General features: G+C 40.6%; 1 protein-coding gene across 1 annotated transcript; it reads left to right on the top strand.

Annotated features, from left to right (window-relative positions):
- Positions 1-1203: 1203 nt before the first annotated feature.
- GPT2 (glutamic--pyruvic transaminase 2) lies at positions 1204-21775 on the top strand. The gene is made up of 11 exons (XM_088530882.1): positions 1204-1449; positions 8318-8407; positions 9962-10070; positions 13997-14130; positions 15925-16168; positions 16466-16545; positions 17031-17167; positions 17841-18015; positions 18503-18658; positions 19658-19770; positions 21025-21775. The coding sequence occupies exons 1-11, from the start codon at positions 1228-1230 to the stop codon at positions 21113-21115; spliced, it is 1551 nt and encodes a 516-aa protein (XP_088387008.1). The 5' UTR covers positions 1204-1227; the 3' UTR covers positions 21116-21775.
- Positions 21776-23255: the final 1480 nt, after the last annotated feature.

The following is a 23255-nucleotide window of genomic DNA, read 5'->3' on the forward strand; positions in this document are numbered from 1 at the left end:
CCTGGGTACTGGCCAGGCTCCTGCCCGGGGAGGTAACGTTAGGTCACAGGAATATTCCTGAGTGAACGGCTCCTTATTCCGCAGCGCGAGTGGGAACAAGGCGCCTCTTCTCCGGCGCACCCAGGGCCAAGGCCAGCGCCTCCCTGCCCGCAGCCGCCCGCACCTCGGCAGCCCCGGCGCCCGCTGTGGTGTGTTGGATGGCAGCTCTCCAGTCACTCGCTGGGAAAAACACAGCTGAAACCCGAGCGATGCGAAAGATATTTTCCTCATCCAGAAACAATGAGGAAACTCGGGGGGGGCTTATTTGTGCCTGGGAGAACAGTTGGGGGGGCTGCACTCTCCTGGCAGGGGGCAGCGTGGGAGGGGAGGCTGCCAGCCTCCAGCCTGGCCCTTTCCCACATCTGTGCTGCAGACCCACATGTGTGCCCCGGACCCCGGCATCTGCTGCAGACCCCCACAGCCACCCCAGCCCCTCGCATCTGCCCCAGATCCTCACATGCATCGCAGCCCCTCGCATCTGTCCCAGCCCCCTCATATCCACACACCGCCCACCCCGCTCCCCAGGCCCTGACATCTACCCCAGCCCCTCGCATCTACCCCAGCCCCTCACATCCACCCGGCCCCTCGCACCCACCCCGGCCCCTCGTCTCGCCAACAGGTGCCGGGCGGGCCCGGGGGGCGCCCCTCGGCCCTGCCCGCCGGGCGGGAGCCGCGCGGCCCCCGCGCTGTGGGGCGGGCAGGGGAGGGCTGTGGGCGCCGTAGTTCCCTGCCCATCACCTGACGCTGTGGGCAGGCGCGCCCCGGCGCCGCACGAACTACAAAACCCGCCAGGCAGCGCGACGGCGGCGCTCGCTGGTGCAGCCCACACCTTGGGCTGCCTCGGGGCCGGGGCAGCGGCAGGAGGATGGTCTCGCCCGGGACTCTTCCGGAGCACTAGCACCGGCGCGGCTGTCGCGGCGGCTCTGCAGCGCGTCTGATGCAATGGTGGGATCTGTTGCTCCGCCAGTGGCACCGCAGCGCTGCAACATCCCCTGTGCGCGCTGCAGCTAAGTTTGCTCTGGCCACGGCAGGCTGAGCATGTCCGTATAACGGGCGCGTTCCTCCGCGCCTCTCCTCCCCGCATCTCCTCCCTGCTTAGGGCTCTTTGCGGGCTCCTCGTTGCCTGTGCGGGCTCCGCCAGCGTGCAGCGCTCGCACCGCTCGCCCTGGGCCAGCGGCCGCTTTGGCCATGCATCGATTCGCCCTGCTTGCCAGAGGAGCCGTGGCGAGGCCGGGCACGGCGCGCTGGAGCAGCGCGGCCGAGGCCTCCGCCGTGCACATCAGCGAGAAGGCGAGCAGGGAGAAGATCCTCACGCTGGAGTCCATGAACCCGCTCGTGAAGGCGCTCGAGTACGCGGTGCGCGGCCCCATCGTGCACAAGGCCGGCGAGATCGAGAAGGAGCTGCGGAAGGTGAGGCAGGGGCTGGGGGGCTCCCCGGGGCTGCGCTGCGCGGCGGGCTGCGCCGCGGCGCGCACTGGCCCTGCCCCCGGGCACTCCTCCGGCGCCGCCGCTCCTCATTGGGACGCCCGGGGGGCTCGGCGGGGCTCCGGCCGCGGCGGGGCCGCGCGGCGGGGCCGGGAGCGGCCGGGACGAGATTCGAAACTTGGCGGTGCCGGCGCGGCCGCCCCGCGGGGCATCGCGCCCCTTCCCGCGGGAGGCGGGAGAGGCGCCGCGCGGAGCCCCCGCCCCGCGGCTGCTCCCGGGGCCGCGGGCGCTGCCGGCGGCTCCCGCTGCTCCTCGCTGCGCCAGGACGGGCCCTGGGACACGGGCAGCAGCCCCGGGGGGCCGCGGTCAGCGCTGCGGGACCCGGCCCTTAGGCCAGACCCTACAGGCTGATCCTCTGGGCCAAGAGAGAGCAGATACAGCACAAAAACCCCACCAGCCCCGTGCTCGCATTTGTGCTATTCATAGCGATCCAGCATTTATTTATTTATTCATTTAGTGTCTCCATCCCCACTTACCAGGTAGGCATGAGGATGGGCGTATTAAATTAGTTTTCTTTCCAATAAAGCACCTGGCAGAACTATGTAGGATTTCAAATAGATTTCAAATACTGTTCCCTACGTTCCCTGCATTAGGAATCTTGCCAATACATAATCAGGGACACAGAAAGGCAAATTTGGTTAGGCAATATATGCAAAGTGCTGTGAATAAGAAAGTGTGATAGCAATTCTAAAGAGAAGAGGGTTTTTTCACTCTTTGTGCTGCCAGGTTCGCCCCTTCTCAAAGGTGAAGTGCCTTTTCAACTCACTGGGCTTTATGCATCAACACATCCAACTCCAGAGTTATTTAAAAGTGCCGCTCTACAGAACTAGGCTTAAAACTTTTAGCGTGGTGACAGAGGTTTCTTCAAACCACTTGTTTTGAATTTTGCCTTGGAACATATTTACAAAGGTGTCATCACTCTATCCAGCAGCTCCATCCCCTAGAAGGAGAATTCACCAGAAATGGAACATAAAACCTCCCGGCGCCCTCCCGAGCGTTTGTTTTCACATTAACGTCAGTGGGCAGGAGATAGTGCTTGACAAAACAAACAGAACCTGATCCTTACGCACTCCTCCCCGCTCCCAGGCTTCCTTCACGTACCAGCTGAGTCACTGGCAGGGACAATAATCTCCTGTGCGCTCCTCAAAAACTACAGGAGAAAGTCCCTGCCGGCTGCTTTGTTAAAATACTTGTTAATGGCAATTTTGTGTCTGCTCATGTGGCACTGCCCATTTAAAAAGCTGCTTTCTTGAAATGGCCTCATTGAGTATTACGAGCTGCCAGTGCTCATGGACACAGGCTGTCTCGGCTCCGGCCAGGGCAATGGAGCAAACAAAAATAAGTCTCTGTTGGCAGGGAAGGAGGAGGATCTTACTGCTGAGTAAATGCATCTGCAGGGAATGCTGTCATCAACTTTGTGAAGCAGCTGAAACACTGTATTTTCTTGCTGCACCTCTCAGGTTGTTCATTCCTATGCTACTCCATGAAAAATAAAACTATTCTTTCTATTTTTTTTAACCAGACTGTCTGGGAAAGAATACAGCCCAGAGCAGTATTTAGAATGTGAGACCCATACCTTGTAACTTAAATGTTCTTTAAATGTCTTTTTTTTTTTTTCCTTTCTTTTTGTCTATATTTGACCTCCTTATAGTAGGTCAATGAACATTTTTTTTTGCTTATTTTTAACTAAAATTGGCCAACTTTCCTTCATCCCTCTAAACCTTAGCTCAGAGAGCGAGAGCTGAACTAATGCTGCCTGCAGAAATAACACTGACAGGCCAGGAGAAAAGGCTGAGGTGGCTGTCAAGGAGGGGTGATGGCCCAGGACATGTCTGGCTCCACCACTGCTTTTCCCTGACAGCAAAGGGGATGTGCAGTAACAGCCCAGTGATGGGCAGGGACCCCCTGGCATGTGCCCAAGGGCTCAGCAAGGGCCCTACTGGCTGGTGGCAGCAGGAGGGGCAGAGCCAGTATCTCCTCTGCAAAGATGCCTCTGGGCCATTTGTTTCTATGCAAACCAAAAGCAAATAAGTGCAGACCTTGTTCAATCAGACACAGCAGAGGCCCTCCCTGTTTAACTTGGTTCAACTTAGTTGCACTTAGTTGCTTGTGCAACTGCATCCAGCTGGCTATGCAGGTTACAAAACAGCTACCTGAAGCTCTCTGCACAGCTTAAGCTTTTGCTGCGTGCCTGAGTTTTGTTGTCTCACTTTCCGAAGGGCAGTTCCGCTCTCATTTTCCCTGGCATTTGCTTCCTTTATACTTTAACTATGAATGATTCCTATGGGAGCTGAAACTTCACAATGCACACAGAAATAAGGACTAAAATGTTACTTCAGAAGCCTCTAATTAGGCAACAATTCTTTAAAAAGTAAATAAAACCAAGGCATTAATTTCAATCTCTTAGGCCAATGTAACAATTTAGAATACTCTAGTAAAGCAGAAAAAGGCGGATTGCTCAGGGGTGCAGAGGGGACACGCTGCACTTGGACTAACCTAAGTTTTGTTGGCCCTTGGCTTGTATACATCTAGTTGAAAAATCAAGCTTTTGATCTACAGTAAATGTTTCCAGTTGAAAATCTTTATGCAAAATTACTTATTTGAGTAAAAGCTGAGTTTCTGCCTGGAAGAACTGACAACTCTAGGCTTTTAACTGGAAACCAAGAAAAGGAGTTGGAATTAAAGGTGTGATGCCCCACAGGCAACACAGCTAGGACACCATTGACTCACCTGCCATGTGTGGACTGTGCTTCCAGCGCCGCGTTGCAGGGCGTGCAGGACACCTGGGCACTGGGGCCCACAGAAGAAGACAGGGATCAGCATGGGCCTCTGTGAGGATCCATACTGTGATTCCCACTCGGAGTCAGACAATATTGTGTGCAATTCCTGTACTAGGTTTGAATTTTAGGAGGGCTGGAAGTACTGTACTTTGAAAGAAGAACAAGCCATGTCTACACCTCACTTCTCTACATGGTTTCTTGATAACCATGACCATGAATTTCTCATAATAACCCTGTATTTCTAGTACTGATAAACAAGTCATATTCTCTGCTGGGGGGCAAAGAATTAAACTAATTTCTAACTGTAAAACCTCAGAAAGGTGGCATGTGTAGTACGTATTTATGTTTGGGTTGAGGCCTCTGTCCCACTGTAGGAATAGTGAAGTTATAACTCCAAAATCACATAAGGTGCACAAATGAATTTCTTTATTCATGTTACATTGATGCAACTGACTCTAAATCCATTTTTTTTCTTTATTCCCTTCATTCCTCTGTTTACATAATAAAACTACAAAATCCCTCTTACTTAAATTGCAATAACTTTAAGCTTCCTCTGCCAGAGTATTTGGGTTAAAAGATAGTAGAGATTGTTCACTAATTCTGCAGACTTTTAAGTTTTATAGTAAGATTTCTTTCTTAGAATCCAAGCTTGTAAATGTGTCCCTCAGATCTGTGGAAAGATATAGCATAACTTAGACAATGACATGCAGAAATATAACGTGATATATCAAAAAGAAATAGCACATGATTGACTGGCATGCCCACTAATGAAACATTGAAGCATAAGTTGCCATCCTAAAATTTTCTGCTTTGAATACGTGACAGAGTGCACAGTTAAAAAGTACCTCCCAGGCAAGAGCTTGTGACCTCATTAAGACAGAATGGTTGTTCCTGTCATTCCCAGTAATACTAAAATGTAGGGTTTTATTCATATAGGCACATTTCTGAAGGTACATTTTGAACAGTGTATAAGACAGCAGAAGTGACTTGAGGACACCTCCTGTTTTGTAATCCCTGAATGAGATCTACCGATAATGATGAGCCCCATGGATTTTCTCATCCAATACTAGAGAGCATGAGAGGCATCACTGCTATTTCAAGTCAAAATCCTGAATTTGCTTTCTCCTTCGTCTCAGCAACAGTTCATGTCAGCTTGAATTGCGCATTCATAACACAAACTCAAAGCCTCGTTCTGCGGTAAGCAGGTCAGGTTGATTCTGCTGCCGTTAGCTGGTTTAATAAAAAGATTGGATTGCTAATTCAGGCCTTCATGTCTCTATTAGTTAAGGGCCTCCAGGACGTGTTTTCTTGAGCTTTTAAGGGGTGGGGAGAAGCAAATAAGCAACCTGGCTACTATAGCATGTATTTCAGCTATGCTGAAATGTTTGTTTTTGCCAGCTCTCTTATTATAGAGCTTGTTAATGCAAGCTGTGGCAAACCTCAGGCCTGGCTTATGCTAGGGAAATTGTTTTGAAGTGTGATGTTTTAGCCAGATAAGCTTTGAGAGGAGGCACAAAGAAAAGGCAATGAAAGTGAAACAGTGAGGAACAGCCAGGACTGAGCTGAAATGCAGAAACAGATGAAATATTGTGTTGCATTTTTGTGTTTAAAAGCATCTTGCATTTTCATGGCCTCCTCAAGGGAACTGTTATCAAATCTCTACCCAAATCCAAATAACACAAGCCTGCATACAAACTCAGGATTTTTCTTTGAAATTTCCCGAAGACTTTAGCAAACACAAGTCATCAGCTTGGGCACTTACCTGCTCTTTCTGGCACAGTGTTACTTTGTAACTTCTCATCATTCTTAGATATTACCATTATAAATGGAAACCTGCAGGCTGACTAAAATTCCTAAGAGCCAAACAAGCTGCTGGCAGGACAGCACCTTCATGTTGCTTCTTTGCTTGGGATATTGCACATTCCGGTATCATATGGCTCCTTAGGTCAAACAACTCTTACAAGGCTGCTTGGGCAGGGACCTACTCTGTGAGAGACTGCTCATCATTTCACACTGCTCCCTGCTCCTTACCCACTGGTTTTCTTAAGGCAATAGGGAATGTCTGAGTTCTCCAAACCTGATTAACTGCATCGAGATTTGTATTAACCACACACATATGAAAATGGTTCACATATGAAAATTCTGTATCTTCCAGTGCCTATAACACTGATACAGTTGGTAGAATAATCTTGCCTGACTTGCTTCAGGTTTCTGAGGCCTTCCATTTCACATAAAAGACTGCAGTTCCTCTGAGAAAAAGAGGATAGCAGCAGTAACTGCAGAAGGAACAAATTTAAAAAGGGACGATTCCAAAACTAGGAGGATTCCATTATGCTATCAAAGCCCTTTTTTCTCAAGAAGAGAGCAACTAAAAATATTTAATGAATTTTTATATTTCCTACTATACATCCTAATTGGAAAGCACAAATGTGTGTCTCATCTTTAGCTTAAAAAATGAGTATCACAGTTATTTCCTTTGCTAATAATTTCAAAGGAATGGCAGGAGATTGGTTTTGTTCCCAAGATAAAGACAAAACATGCTGTTAAAGACAGTGTATGGCACCACCGAAGCCAGAAGCCTATGGGAGTGAGTAGCTGTTTTGTAGGGCTGGAAATTCTTTTGTTCTCCTTGATGTGGCTCTCAGCCTCCTCAGTACACATGACTATCGATTTGGCACTTACTGCTCCAGAGCTTGTTACCAGGGTTCCTGTCCTGCAAGCTTCCTCCTTCCCAGATCTCTGCCTGCTTAGGAACACCACAGGTGCAGGCCTGTCCCAATCCAGTCAGTTTGCCTCCAGAGCACTGCCACAGAAATTACAAATGAGCTCTTTACATACACACATAGATACAGGTACAGACATAGAAACATATAGAGAGAGTGGAAACATCTTTATCATTAGGAGAAAGCAACAATCCCAGTGGCCTAGCTTCCCCCGTATGTTTTCTTGCTTGCAAGGGACTAAAATGGTCTCAGAGCACACGTGTGTCACTGACTTGTTTAAAGACTCCTTAGTCTTCTGCAGTGAAATAAATCTTCCCTTAATGTACTTTTCTGTACAGAAAAGTACCATTTCCAGGTTATAATACATATGAAAATACTGTATCACTGTTAGAAGGCTCTCCTGCAATCTCTTATACTTAACCTCTAAAAGCTACAAATTTGCCTTTACCTAGCTCATTTATTCTTCTTGTAATGTTGGCTTTTACATTCAGACAATCTTTCTTATTTAAATCATTTTTTTTTTCAACCTGGCAGTTCCTTAACTTTTCCTCCTGTTTTGTTTTCCTTTCTAAAGAGTTGTGATTGCTAATCAACATTCTTCAACTGATTCCTCTCTGTTCTCATAATGTATTCAGTTCCTCACAGGAAAAACAGCTGCCTCTTTAGGCTTAACAGATTAAGAAACCTTTAAGTATTCATGGGAGATTATTTAGCACTTCTGTTTACCATACGAAACCTCAGTATGACAGGCTCTGTAAAAGATCTGTATGTGTAAAAGTAGGGTCATTACATAATAAACATTTCATATAGTCAGAAAATATGCAAACAGTGAATAAACAAACTCTAAAAAGAATTTAAAAGTTTTGAGGCTTCTTTTGTTGTTAGATCTCTCAAATGTTCTCAAATCTTTTTGCCTTCTTTGTTCATCCCTCCCTCTCTCAGGTGTATCAAACAAGCTGCTTTAATACTGACAATTCAAAATGAGTTTCTTTCATCTTGTCTACTTCACATGTATAATTTCCAGGCAAGTCAATCTCTCATTTGTAGCTAGCAGGGAAAAAAAAAGAAAAGGCTCATTTAAAAATGTGTCATAGTCTGCAGGATTTCTGGAAAGCATCAAAATGTACTGCCAGTATTGTATAAGAAATGCATTACGCTTTACTAGAATATTCTAGCTGTGCTGAGGCTATGCCTTGGTTGGTAATAGCTATTTAATAGATACCAAAAAAAGAGGAATTATTTTTTTCCTAGTTCAGCACAAACAGTACATTGTGAATGATTTCTTTTTAGGGAATCAAAAAACCTTTTACTGAAGTAATTAAAGCCAACATTGGAGATGCACATGCAATGGGACAGAGGCCCATCACCTTCCTTCGTCAGGTAAGGATATTACATTATTTCTAGTTCTTACAGCATTTAGAAGATACTGTGTTCAGAGACACTGACTTGCTGCAGTAGTTTGTGACTAACGTATTCCCCAGTTAGTTAAGATTTTTATATTACACTACCAAGAAAACCTTATAATGAGTTTGATTTGTGTATTCATATGAATGGTTCCTTAGATTAATTTAGACTTAAAATTATCCTTTCATAAAGAATGGCAAGTTTTGATTGCATTGAACTCCTGTAACTTGCTTGCTCCACCCTTTCTAAACGTAGTAATTCTCCCTCTTTGCTCTTCAGATCATTCCCGCTCCTCCTTCCCCCATCACCTCTATATTATGAGCCAGCACATTTTTTATCAATAATGCAGATTCAAAACAGAAAGGGGTCATGATTAAGGTAAAAACCAAACCGCTTTCTTAGTTTGACAGTATCCTTTAAGGTCTGCTTGCAGGCAGTGGGTGCAGCTAGTTGTACTGCTTCTAGCTTTGTGCATTTCACCTCTGGGAAAGCTAATTTGTAGATTAACCTTTTCGAAGGAAGAGAGCAACAGAATCCACCTTTGTATGTTTATTCCTAAACAAGCAAGTTTTAAAACTAATACTGCACTAGTTACTGAGTATGCCCTAGACACACATGTAAAATCCTGAGTATAACTGAAGAGAGTTTCAACACAGCCAAAAGTCATGACAAACTGGGAGTTATAAAGATCTAGATTATGAGATCAGAAAATTGAGCCATATAGCAAATTTTGTTAGTGAACTATAAAGAGCAAAGTTTCTCATAAATTAATTCAGATGTTCAGATCCAATGTGCACACAGATTAATTCTTTAGTCGCCTTCCCCCACAAAAATGAGCAAGCATAAAAATGAGACAGAGATTAGAGCCAACTGAAGCTGATTTCTAACAATGTCTCCAGATTCTTTTCTTTGTGGCTCCTATTGCTTCATAAATTTATTTCTGCTAGGTCATATTTCTCCTTTTGCTATGTTTTTAATCACCATTTTTTCTTCTTTTTTAAATTAAATATTTCTCACAGCATAAAATTGATAAGAACAAGAAGTTACTCGGGAGAGAGATTAGGACATGCAACCAGGATTTTAAAATATGATCATAATTCTCAGTTCTGCTCCATACTTTAATCCTTGATCTCTTGACAAGGAAGTGAGCTAATAATACACCATGAATGGAGGATGGAGCTGTTTAGACAGTTCCTCCTCTGTATTACTAACTCCTTGTTACTGTGTTTGCACTATGCATAGCTCAATTGGATTCCAGTCTTTACCATCTGTAATACAAATAGTTAATATTTCTATAACTGCTATTGTCAACAGAACTTAGAACCTGGTAATAATTCTTTGCTTCTGCAAGCACTACCCTTAACACAATACAAAATAAAAAAACACCCTGCAAACTGTTCATCAATAATCTTTGTTTTGAATTAGCTACTAATCATGATCTTAATTTCCAATAACAGCTAACATTAATATTATCAGCTTAAAACGACCATTGAGCAGTGGCCAATTTACATAGTTTTCTTGGCAATCTAGGTAGTGGCGCTGTGTACTTACCCAAACCTGCTGGACAGCCCCAGTTTTCCAGAAGATGCCAAAAAGCGAGCGAGGCGGATCTTGCAGGGCTGTGGAGGAAACAGCTTAGGTAAGCCTCTGTTTCAGTCAATCTTATTTATAATAGAATCAACTAATATAGTTTGATAATGTGCAGTGCTGAAATTTCCCAATTGGCATTTATATGGTTACAAGTCAAATGGCCTATGGTAAAATGGTAGGGGGAGATTCATAGTGTGGCCTACTGATAAGGGATGATTAATAGTACAAATTTTTGATGAACTTTGGAACTAGGAGTTCAAGATGCGTACAGCTACGGAGCCCTCACCACACGAGTATCTAGATATAGCCATAAACAGAACTGTGAGCTGTTTGTATTAGATAAGTGGCACAGAGTACTATATTCACATAAATATTTCTATTCATCACTATTGATTCATTCCTATCAATTCATTGCTATTGATTATGACATCTGTTAATCCTGGAGTCTGACAGACATGTCTCCTGCTAGATTAGGTGAGACTGTTCACTGTTTTATCATCTCTAGATATTCCCTCCTTCTTTGCCAAGGAGTCCACTATCTCTATATCTATGATAACAAACAGCGTATGTCCATCTCAGCTGATCCATCTTAATTTTAAACCATCAGTCAAAATATGTTTACCAGGCTATGAGCTGGGGTGTCTGAAATTACATTAGACACGCTGTTTTATTGCCCCAGGTATGGAAGTGATAATACCTTGCGGAGAAAAAAGCAAACAGCTGAAAGTTGGTAGCTTTTTACTTTAGTCCGGATAGTTTTAACTGAAGATGTCAAAGCCCTACTTCTCCAAAGCAAAATAACCCCTGAAACGATTCAGTTCTGCAACGGCTGTTCCTGCAGCAGGATACGCACACACGTGCACATAAGTAAATACAAGCTTTGCATACTCAATGGAGAGAAAATACTGAAGTTGTCTCCTCTCTTCTTTATTTTTGGTCACCCAGCAACTGGGCTATTCATGTGTATCTGAAAAAAGACACTAGAATTTCTACTTTAAAGAGTGTTGCAGCCACAGGATACAGCAAAGAATCTGGCACACTTAATTACCCTCTTTCAGGTACACGGAGAGGCTAACTGTGACATTTCAGAGGACATTTCAGAATAACTGACATCTCTCTCAATCTTTGTGATTGCAGTGTCTATTTACCTTGGCATATTTTGAGAGAAGGTGCTGTGAAACTTCATTAAAAACGGAAAACTACTAAACAGTAGTTGCATTAACAGTCTCTCGGCTTTGGAATATTCCTAGCAACACAGGCTACTACAGAATTTTTTTTTTTTTGCATTGATTTTGTTTCTATAGGTAGAACTTAAAAATGCAGTTACCAAAATAGAGAAGTTGTTCCAGCTCTTTGAAATACTGTTCTAGTTTAATTTTAGGAAATTTATGACAGGCAGAATTTATGTAGGATTTTAATAAAGATCAGTGTATCAGACAAAAGGTTGCTAGAGAATGGGATGTAAAACTCTCTTTGGCAGCAACCGCCCTCATTTATAGATGCTAAAAACTACTGAAAGCTAGATACCTGAAGATGCCTAAAGGTACATTTATAACACATGCAATGCTATATAATGCATATTGCAGACTATGGACAAAACTGATTTGTCTGTACAGCATATATATATGTATATATGTGTGTGCGTGTGTGTGTGTGCATACGTATGAAGAAAAGGTTGGGAAATGTGCGGTTTGGTTTTGCAATCCACAAGACATTTCAATCCCTTGCATATACTCCTGGAGCAATCAATCAACACAGTACTTGTTGGCATGTCAGAGTTACTGGGGATTCATTTGAGTTTTGCCTCTATCTTTCTGTGTAGTGCTTTTTAAATTCATGGTACTTGCCGGGACACAATGAGAGTTCTCAAAGTGCTGGTCTTGGTCCCAACCTTCTGTAATGAAATGAAAGGAATTCAGCCTTGGATAATATTTCAGAAATATGTTGATTCTGTACAAAATCCCTTTTTCAGCAGACCACACATTTCAAATAATTTGCATTAGCTCAGTAGGCATGGAGAAAGCAGGCCTGAAGTAGTCTTAATATTCAAACAAGGCTATCTTCTGAATACAGTCGCTTGATTTCAGATTTTTTTCCTGATACAGTAAGTTCCAAAGAGTAACTGTCCCTCTAAATTTCTGAGAACTACAAACACTGATGACTTTTTTCATCTGTTCTACTGGTTTATGCCTTCTCTCTACCCCTCATGTTTTCAGTGCCCAAAATTAGCCATTTTTCTTAATACAGTAGCTGATCTCTGTATTATACATCTCTCCACCAGACACATTTGACATAGTTGGATGTACAGCTGAATGGAAGTTATTTCTATCAGCCTGCTGATATTTTGGTATCTAACTTATTGCTGTTCTCTGAATGGCCGTGAAGGATAAATTGGTACTCTTAGGAAAGCAAGGATCAAAAAATCATCCATGTAGCCTTAAGGGCTGTGCCACTTTCTAAGAAAGCCTGTTTTCCTCCTAAATTTGGCAATGCAACACAGATGTTTCTGCGTTTACAGCAGACACAGATAATAAGGTTTCTAAAAATCCTGCTGTCAGGCTGTCTACATTAGAAGTTTTACCTTCCATATCATCTTTACATACTATAATTATGAAGAAGTTTGCTGCTTGGTGTGAGAGTCAAGAATGAGTTAAAATCTCTCTATCTATAAGGAAGATACTTTCATACTGAAGTCATTACAGGGCCTATGCTTTTAAAATTCTGTATTTAGACTAAGACTACCAAAATTTCTACAGCCCTCAAAGGAGCCCAAAGCAAAATGACTGCTTAGGTTTGCTCTCTGGTCTAACAGCAGCTTTTTAGCACTGGTCCACATCCATGTATAGGCCCAACATACCTTTTAGTCCTGTGGAGGTAAATTTTCGGGACATCAGGGAACTTCATGCATGCAACTGTGCACTTCTTACAAAGGTTCTTTGTCTTTATAGATTATGCTGCTGCAGAGGTAGAGCAACTCTGTTATCAGGCTGACGACCAGCACATAACTGAGTTCTGAAAGTTAAGTCACTACAATTATTCCACTCCACCCAGCAAGCAAAGAAGATCATGTAGCTTCACGACAGTGTTCTAAATTCAACGTAGACTTGTCACTTCACTGTTCCTCAGTTTGGGGTTTTGTAGCTTGAATCCATTTCTCACCTTGTCTCAGGCTCTTTAATTTTTGTGCATGTTCAGCAATGGTGCACACAGGCATCTAGCACTTACTTCATTAAAGATTACTAGTTGTGCTCTGTAAACTTCACATGAGCTTGTATACTGATGGGTTACACTAGATGTTTCTACTGCAACTAACTGAAAAGCAGTTGTGCCAAATGATGTGGGGGGAGAAGGAAGCAGCTTAAGGGGTTTTTTGTTCGTTTCTCAGACTGTGGGAGGAAATGGTGTTCTATGCTTTTTATATTGCAAATAGAAATAATCTTTTTGTCATGCATTTTTAAAAAGTTATTTACCTTCCTATTACATATGCTACCTCTGTTCCTTGCTCCTGTTACTTAATCAGTTTCAAGCAGGTTGCCTTTCTCAGGTAGATTATTGAAATCACAACAAAGTGTCTGAAAGATAGTCAAAATGGGATTGCTGTCCCATTTTGCAAAGCAGACCTTAAACCCTTTTTTACCAATCTTTACTTACTTTGTATTTCAGTTATACTTATTATACTTGCCTAATCACAAATGAATTATTTTCTGCAGTGCTGTGAAAAACCCACTTTCTTTTCCTACACCTTGAGAAAAAACAAACAAACAAAACACAAAAAATCCTAAAACAACAACAACAAAACCCCACACACCAGTCCTGGGGATGCAAAGCTTTCATATATATATATATATGTATATGTATATATTTATATATACGTACACTCAACTTCTTCATACACTACTAGCTCAGAAATTTTCCTAGCATACTGCAAATCCGATATGCATTGTTCTTAGTTACAGCATATTCTATACTTCACAGGATCTTACACTGCCAGTCAAGGTATAAATTGCATCCGTGAAGATGTTGCTTCATATATTGAAAGAAGAGATGGAGGAGTTCCTGCAGATCCAGATAACATATATCTTACCACTGGGGCAAGTGATGGTATTACTGTAAGTGTTAAAATTAAATCTATAGCTCCTTCGTATGAACTATAACTAAACTAGTTACCTAGAAAATTCAGATCTTTTTTTTGTATCTCTGGCCTCATGGGCTCCTTTGAGCTTGATCTAACAGATACTGAAGTCATGTTAAGTGGATATCCAATTATGTGGATATGTGAAACTAGCTTAGAAACAGGCCTGTAGACACAAAGTATTTTTACATATAGTAACTAGTATTTTTTTTTTGTATACGTAGTACAGACGACATAGGCACCTAAATATACATTTAGGAGACTCAGACCATTCATGCTGTGCCCTCAGTAGCTAAGATGCTTAAGCACTGAAGCCTTGAGAGTATGAATCACTGGGAGAAAGAAGGGGGAATGGCCTTGAAAGGGAGAAGTTACAGGAGTTCTTCCAGTAAACTGCCTGCTAATGCGGGTTGATGCTGACAGAAATCCCAAAGACTGATTTCCATAGCCAGCTAATTTGAAGTGGGGGGGACTTTAAAAGTTTTGGCTTTAACCAAGGTTCAAAGATGGTCCCCAACTGAGAGAAAAAGCAGTCTCTTATATTTCTCCTTGGCACAGATGTATTTCCAGACATTGCAATAACCAGTATGTTCTTTGCTTTTATTAATGCAGCCTTTTATAGCTTATTTGTAAAACACTTTTTAAATGACATCTAGTGGCAGGGTTCAGAATGACAATGTTCTGATATGAACAGCTTCATCTCTTTGGTGAAGGGGATTTCCAGAGTTTGTGATGCCAAGGGCTATGCTGGCAGCTTGTCAGGAATGGCAGTGCAGCATATCAAGTCTGTACTACTCTTATCTGACTTTGCCAGCAATGTTCTGAGTCTCATTATTTGGTATTTCTAAGGATAGAACAATTCATTCAAAACTTGGGAAGGGACAGTGTTAAGGACTTTTAAAATTTGCATTTAACCCTGATTACACTTTTTTGGATGCTAGGTATTTTAAACTCATGGTAGGTATAAAATGATGATTTAGCTTGTAGGTAATTAGCTTAGCATCTGAAGTAGCATGTGATAGAGGCCCAGAAAGGCAGATTTTTAGAGCATATTGCTGTTACATCTCAAGCATCATTTTTCATTTTTCACTATCAATCAGATGTTGATAAAGATGCCTGCTTTAATTGCATCTGTCCTTCAGAATTCTCCCTTGATCATAAAGGCAAGAAATCTCTCTACTTACTGCACAAAATCCACTCTTTAATTCACATTTAAAAACTCTACACACGGACACAAACATACACAGACCACCCCCTGGGCAGAGGTAAGTCCTCTGGGCTGCCCACAAGTGAACCACTCTTGCTCCTAATCTGCAACAGGCCTGCCTCCATGTGCTCCTGCTCTTATTTCTGTTTTTATTATTGGCCTCTTGTGCTTAGTGGGATAAAGAGAGTACTGAGCAACAGCTAGCTGAGGTTTCTTGACTTACAAACTCCAGTGAGGCAGAGCAGAAAATTGTGATTTTGATATTCCTGTTTCCAACCTTCCCTCTAGTCTTGAGCTAATTTTTTTCCCAAATATAGCAGTTAATCAGAAATGATCTTAAGATGCTGTGATCTGCAGAGGAAGCTCATTAAACTGAGTTAGAGGATTCTCTATCAGTTAGTAGCTTCATTTGACATAAGAAAACGACTATATGCTTCTAGAATAGAAATATATTATGCATTTTTTTAGCAATAAAGATCAGTAACTTTTTCTAGAGCTTACTATTACTTCTGGTCTGTGTGACTCTTTTTTTTTTTTTTTAATTCCTCCCTACTTTTTCTCCAGTCAATTTTAAAGATCCTGGTCTCAGGTGGTGGGAAATCCCGAACAGGAGTGATGATCCCTATACCACAATATCCCTTATATTCAGCGGCCATATTTGACCTAGATGCCATCCAGGTGAACTACTACTTGAATGAAGAAAAATGCTGGGCACTAGATGTGAATGAACTTCGCCGTGCCTTGAATGAAGCTAAGGCATATTGCAATCCAAAAGTCCTCTGTATAATCAACCCAGGAAATCCCACAGGTCTGCAGCACTTTGGTTAAATAGATATTTTTAAGCTAATGATTAATTATGGTTTCTCACACTCATTTTGCTTGAATTACTTGATTTACCTTGATCCATAATTCCTGCAAGAATGCTCCTTACTTTCACACTGCTGTACTGAATTGCGTTCTAAAATTCAGTAGCTCTTTTCTGAGAAAGAGGGGGATCTTACTGAACAACTAGTAGTCTAATTCAGATTAAGAAGATTTGTATCCACTTAAGATTTCTATCTATTCTCTAACTTTTGTTCCTCTTGCTTTAAAAAACAAACTATAGGACAAGTGCAAAACAGGAAGTGCATTGAAGATGTAATACACTTTGCTTGGGAAGAGAAACTTTTTCTTCTGGCTGATGAGGTAATGCATGAGGTGTAAGTTTTTCCCATGTGTGGCAATGTTTTTAAGTACAGGGAACCATTCTCTGTCATCATATTAACACATGAACAGAAATGCAAACAGGATTAATATGACAGGAGGCTTGATCTAGACTTGAACTAAAGTGTTTCTTTAGTCAAGACACAAAAAGAAAATTTGGCTGTAACTGACCTAAAAACCTACATGCTATTTAGATTACTTAAATTGAATGAAACTGAAGGAAAAAAAATCAATTAAATTATAAGTAAAGGTTAGTTTATGTAAGAAGTTCACTGCTCTTTCAAAGGCCAAACTCTTCAGTAAACCACATGAGATAAAAGTGTATCATTATAACAACTACTTAAAGAACCTTGTGTCTTCTAAATGCTTTAAGCGTTAATACTGTTTCTTCAGCGATGACTCTCTAAAAGGCCATCTTTTATCCCCAGCTGGGGAACGGAGTACAGTAATGCCTTCTGACTGTTCAGGTTTACCAGGACAATGTGTACTCTGAAGGATGCCAGTTTCATTCTTTCAAAAAGATTCTGTATGAGATGGGGCCCGAGTACTACAACAATGTTGAGCTAGCCTCTTTTCACTCCACCTCCAAGGGCTACATGGGCGAGTAAGTCTGGTTTTTGTTTTGTTTTGAATTTCACCTTCCTCATTAATCTGGTTGGGTATCCCTCTCATGTTACTGACCTGAAGGTAATTCACTGTCCTCTGTTAATTTGAACTAAAAAAATATTAGGTAATAAAATAATAAACAAAGCACATGGAAGTTTTCATTTGCTTTCAAATCACTGAATAATGCAACAAGTGTATTTTTTTCAGACATCTAACACCTCATTTCCATGAAGCTGCAATCTTACAGGTCTAAACGAGACCTGTGATGTGGCCTCCTATAGCTAAGTGGAGGCCCCCAAATCACTGGGAAGTTTAATGTTACAAATGTTTGGGTTTGGTTGTTTTGTAGGGGGGAGGAGATAGAAGGAAAAATTTTCTGATTAAGTGAACTCTACTACAGACATATCCTCTTGTTCTGAAGAGCAAACAATCCAAGTTAATCATTACCTTGTCTATCAGGGAGGTGCATGTGCACTATTTTCTCCATATGGGATATTAGGATTTAATGGCACAGTATTTAGTTCTATCTTAAAACAATTGTTTTAACAACGTATGTGTTACATATTGCAACATCTCATTAATTGTCTTTCCACATTTGCAGTTTTTTTCATTATTTTTCCAATATTTATTACTCCAGGTTAACTGATCTTTTCTGCTCATTCTAATCATAGATGTGGCTACAGAGGAGGTTATATGGAGGTCATTAACTTGCATCCAGCAATTAAAGGACAGCTCGTTAAACTTCTTTCTGTTCGTCTTTGTCCTCCGGTCTCAGGACAAGCAGCAATGGATGTTGTAGTGAATCCTCCAGTACCTGGAGAAGAGTCTTATTCACAGTTCATAAAGGTCAGCTATAACACACTTGTTCCTTGATGCATCTCCTAAACCTGTGCTAAATATTGTGAACTCAGTATGTGCACAGAGACTTTTTTCTCTCTTCTTGGAAAATCCTGTAAGAGCGCCAGTTTACAGAATTATAAAGTGTATTTTAAATTAACTCAATATGACTACCTTTAAAAATATGTCTTATTCTTTTTACGGTTCATTTAGTGGCCCCAAAAAGCTAAGGCGGCATTATCAGACCAGCTTTATCGATGCTAAGTTTAGCTTTTCTTCTACGTTTAGCATGAAAATAGATTAGATTTGCTTTGACTAAAATCTAAGCAGGAATGTAAGGTCAACTGCACTGAACTTAGATAAAACCATTTGCTCTAAAAGCTCAGCAAAGCCCTGAAAGTGCTTAATTCTAGGTAGGCTTCTTGAGACATCATAGTTTTCTCTGGCAATTTTGTGGCTACTTCAAGTTAGTTAATCTCACCTTCCTTTTTAACAGGAAAAGGAGTCTGTCTTGAACAATCTTGCCCAAAAGGCTAAAATAACAGAAGACATGCTTAACAAGATACCTGGAATTCACTGCAATCCCCTTCAAGGAGCTATGTATGCTTTCCCACAGATCTTTATCCCTTCCAAAGCCATTGAGGAAGCAAAGGTCAGTCAGTCAGTCATTTTTTTCCCCATTGCATTCTAATCTTCACACATTTGTGCCTGACACTTTTCATGATGAATTTCTATTCCGGACAAAGTAAACTCATGCAGTTAAAAAAGCAGCACTTCACTCACTATGTATGATCTTAAATGTAATATGACCTTTACTTAAAGGGAGGAAAAAAAAAAAAAGAACATTTCAACACATTAGTGAGGCTTCTAGGCTGAAAACGTTAATCAAGGAGGTTCTGTTAATGAGATTGAGTCATAGGATGGACAGGTGGCTGAAACGGTTGCCCCTACTCCAGTTTGGTGAGGCAGGACATTGACTGGGATTGAAACGTTTGTGTGCAACACCCCTGCGAGAGAAGCACATTCAGCAAGCGACGGGGAGGTTTGCTTACAGATTTTAGTTCTTTAAAATACCTTTTTCATATTTGGATTGGTAAAATGTATCCCCACATGACAAGTCTTTCAGTTCCTACCTGGAGCTCTATGACCTAATGTATAACCTTTTAAAAAACAAACAAACAACAACATCAAAAACACAACAACAGCAAAAAACAAACAAACAAACAAAACAAAAAAAATGGAGGGAACAAAAGTTATTAATCAGGGGACTTTCTAACCAGCAAGGTGCTTCAGGGGAACAAAACTAGAGCACACCTCTCGAATTCAAAATTATATTACAGGGGCTTAGATTTTGGAATATAGAATTTTGAGATTTTTGGCTACAAGTCAGTCAAGGAGAATAATAAAAACATCTAAACATCTAAAAACTTCGCTTTGAAGCAAAGGTTCTTCATCCCCATGAACTAGTGCTATTTAATTCGTGACAGGAACCATCAGGAGTTGCTCTTCATCTATTTAGTGGAGAAGAAGAAGAAGAAAAAAATAGTAAGAACTAGCAAGAAAAAGGTTTAAGAAGAAAAGCCATCATGGAATTATATATATTTGAATTATTTTGACTTCAGTAATTACAAAGTTGATATCTATTCCTTAGGCTCATAAAACGGCACCTGACATGTTATATTGCATGAAACTTCTAGAAGAGACTGGAATCTGTGCTGTGCCTGGAAGTGGATTTGGGCAAAGGGAAGGAAGCTACCATTTCAGGTACAGGTTCTATTTACTAAAATCAACTGAGCTATAATAAGCTCAGTTCCTAGTACTTTATTTTCTGATTAAATATAAGATTAAAAAAAAACACTTTTATTCAATATTCACTTTCTACTGAATATATTTTGTGGGTCTAAAAAAAGTGAGGCAGATGATTCGTTCTGCTTGATGAGCTATTCAGGTTTATATGGTGTTTTCCCAGCTTGCCAACAAAATTTTCTTCTATTTTTATTCTTTGATGTTTGTGTCTTCTCCACAAATGCAAACAACAATAATAGCTTATATTCTAATATTTAAAGTTGACCAAGGCCTCAAAAAAATTGCCCTGTTTTCTCCAAACAGGCAAGTTAATCAGGGTTTTCATGTAGAGAAATTATGTGACAGCTGCAATATCTTCTGCTATGATCTTGCTCTTGCTTGCGTATGCTCCTTGCATATGCCAAACAGTTTTTCTTCACTTTACCAAAACAATAAGTTGGACAAAACTTTCTGATTACCCAAACTATGCACATAAGCTCAGTAAGTAGCACTGTATTCCAGCTGAGCCACTGATAGCGGAATTTATCAGAGAACTCAGTCTTATTTAGTCTGAAGTAACAGAACAGAAGTTAGCTTTAGTTACGCTTGTTCTGCAACACAGATAGCTGGGGTAGGTATCTGGGCACAGGCCACTCCAGGAAAAACATTTGTATCCATCTTCTCCTACTAAATGCATGCAAGACCAGAAATAACATCAGTGCAAAAAAAAAAACATGTTTTGTTTGCATCCTCACTACCTTTAGCTCTTGCAGTCTGATAACTCAATTTGATTTTCAAATCATAGTGAAGAAGGAAAAAAAAAGATCAAAAATTTGCAATTTCTATTTTCAATTCAGTAAGACATTTACTCATAACTGGCACCTGAAGACCACAAAACTGAATATTAATTGGCATAGTGGTCCCGAAAATGGACACTGGCTTGCAGAGATTTCTTACAGATATCCTTTTTACCACTCAACAAAAATGTATTTTTGAATACCTGAATACCTTGTCATTTGAAACCAAATGTTACAGATTAGTAATATAGTTCAATTAGACCATAAATGCATAAAAATAAGACAATTGCATTAAAGCAGGAATTAAACTTAACACATAAGTAACTAACCCTGAAAGTAAATCCACATCTATGGAAAGATCTCATTTTAATTTATTCTGAAGATAATATAGACTTTTTTTTTTTTTCTTTCTTTCTTTCTAAAAATTATTTTTCAGAATAACCATTCTTCCTCCAGTAGAAAAACTGAAGATCTTATTGGAGAAAGTGAAAGACTTCCACATAAAGTTTCTTGAAAAATACGCTTGAAAGTGCTGTGGCTTTTTCCTACCATCCCCTTCCCTTGAAGGCGAATGCAGAAAATGAACAAAGATGTACTGAGAATGTGCTGTTCATGTAATTTAACTCAGTTCAAAATAGATAGAACCTATCTCAGATACTGCTACAAGTTACTGGACAATTAAGTTTAATGTCTGATATAGAAGACATTGTTACACCTTTCTTTTTTAAGGGAAAGGGGAGAATGTGAAGAAAGCGGTGGAAGAGATAGTAAATGATTTTGTGCCTTGACTGGAAGTTACGTTCTTGAGGTTCTGGCTCAATAGTTGGGAGAAGGAAGCTTATGAAAAATACTACTGTTATGGTCTTTTATGAAACAGAAATGCTGGGGTAATTGTTTAGCTAGGAACATGCTTGTCAACATTCTACTAAAAAAAATACAAAGGCCTATGTATTGTTTGGTTTCTTTTTTTTGTTTGTTTAAGTATGTAGTGTTTATCAAAACAGAGAACACATGTAGGTACAGCATGTTTATTTAAAAAAAAAAATTGTTTAGAGCACATCTTTGGCAGATGTGTTGGAATATCTTCAAACTTCTATTAAAAAAAAAAGTCCTGCCAGTGCAGTATAATTTGAGTAAAATACAGAGTTTTGTTCAGAAAAGGAGTGAACATGGTATCTTTCTGAACCCTAGTTTTATGAATTTGAAAAATAATGAGAAACACTAGTTCTTCTTACTCTTGAGCTATTCAGCACTGATTCTGCCAGCATAAGATAAACACTTCTTAACAACTCCAGTTGGCAAACAACAAAGCCACTGAGTCTCCAGTTCATTCACATCTTTTACATACATGGAACTAATAAACTACTAATCTCAAAGAATATATGATTATTAATGATCATTTCAAATAAGGTCAAATAAAATACTGTTTTATCACTTTATCAAGTGGAGAGCAGCTGTTCAGAACCACATGATTAAAAGACTTTGCTGCCTTAAATCCAACTTGAATTGGCAACAACTAACAAATGTTATCAGAAGAAATCCTGGGGGGGTGGTCTCTAATGAAGAAAAAGATGTATTTAAAAGAAAAGTGTCATACACCTAGCATAAAGATGACAATATTACACCTCACTTTTAAATTTTCCACACTCATATTGTTGGCTGAATGGTCTGAGAACTCAGTTCGGTCAGTTTCCTACCTAAGAGAACACCTGTGTTATTCTACTATCTATGTTATTTTCCCTGCACAGAGGAAGAAAACTTCTGCCTTGCTAGAACTGAAGTTGGATAGTTGGATACCTTCTGCTAGGATAAAGGACAGAATAAACAGAGCTTCCAGCCATGAGAACATTAACATTCTTCAGGCTTAGGCTTAGTATTTTACCAAGATTCTTCATTATATCATTAAATCAATTCACTGATTTTAAATTATTATTTAAAGTAAACTCTTTATTGTCCACTAGCACTTTGTTAGGCTTCCTCTATAGCTGGTTCAGCATCTTATGCTGATCCCTGTTACTAAAATCAAGGGCTAGAGAGTCATATGCCAAACTATTTAGATAAGAGATGTTGCCAATAACTATCCTTACAGCGGCAGCTGCTAGCCTATGAAGCAGCACTGGCAAGTTGGTGTGAGTTTCTCATAGACTCTTACTGAAGGATTTAGCAGTTCTCAATCATCTGCCAGTAGACAAAGGTTCATAAATGAAAATGGTCTGCTGGTAGACAAAATTACTACTCTAGAGGCTTGGAGAAAAAAAAAAAAGCCTTTATCTTTGAAGGATGACACACTGAGAAGGCTTCTGTTGCTACTATCCATCAGTAAATACCACCTTTTGTCAGCTAGCACTCTCCACTTTGCATCCTAATACGCACTAACATAACAAATCTGAATAGCAAAAATGTAGTAAGAGGTCAGAATACTGATGGAAAATAAGAAAAACAGCACTTTCCTATTCTAGGCATGTGCCCAAATCAGATCTGGTTTTGGACTTGTAACACAATGTAGATTGAAGCTAAGATCTATCAGTGGGAATTAGAATATTTTTTTATATTTTTATAACTACAGCTTTTTCATGAGGTAGTATTTGTAATCAAATATGTCAATAGATTTTATATTTGCCTTGCATTTGCACCTGATACTCCTGGCAAAAATGTAAAGGTTTACAG

Source organism: Tinamus guttatus, unplaced genomic scaffold (assembly GCF_059628265.1).
Source record: "Tinamus guttatus ecotype Peru unplaced genomic scaffold, ASM5962826v1 Tinamus_guttatus_pri_ptg000389l, whole genome shotgun sequence".
In the NCBI taxonomy this organism is placed as follows: Eukaryota; Metazoa; Chordata; class Aves; order Tinamiformes; family Tinamidae; genus Tinamus; species Tinamus guttatus.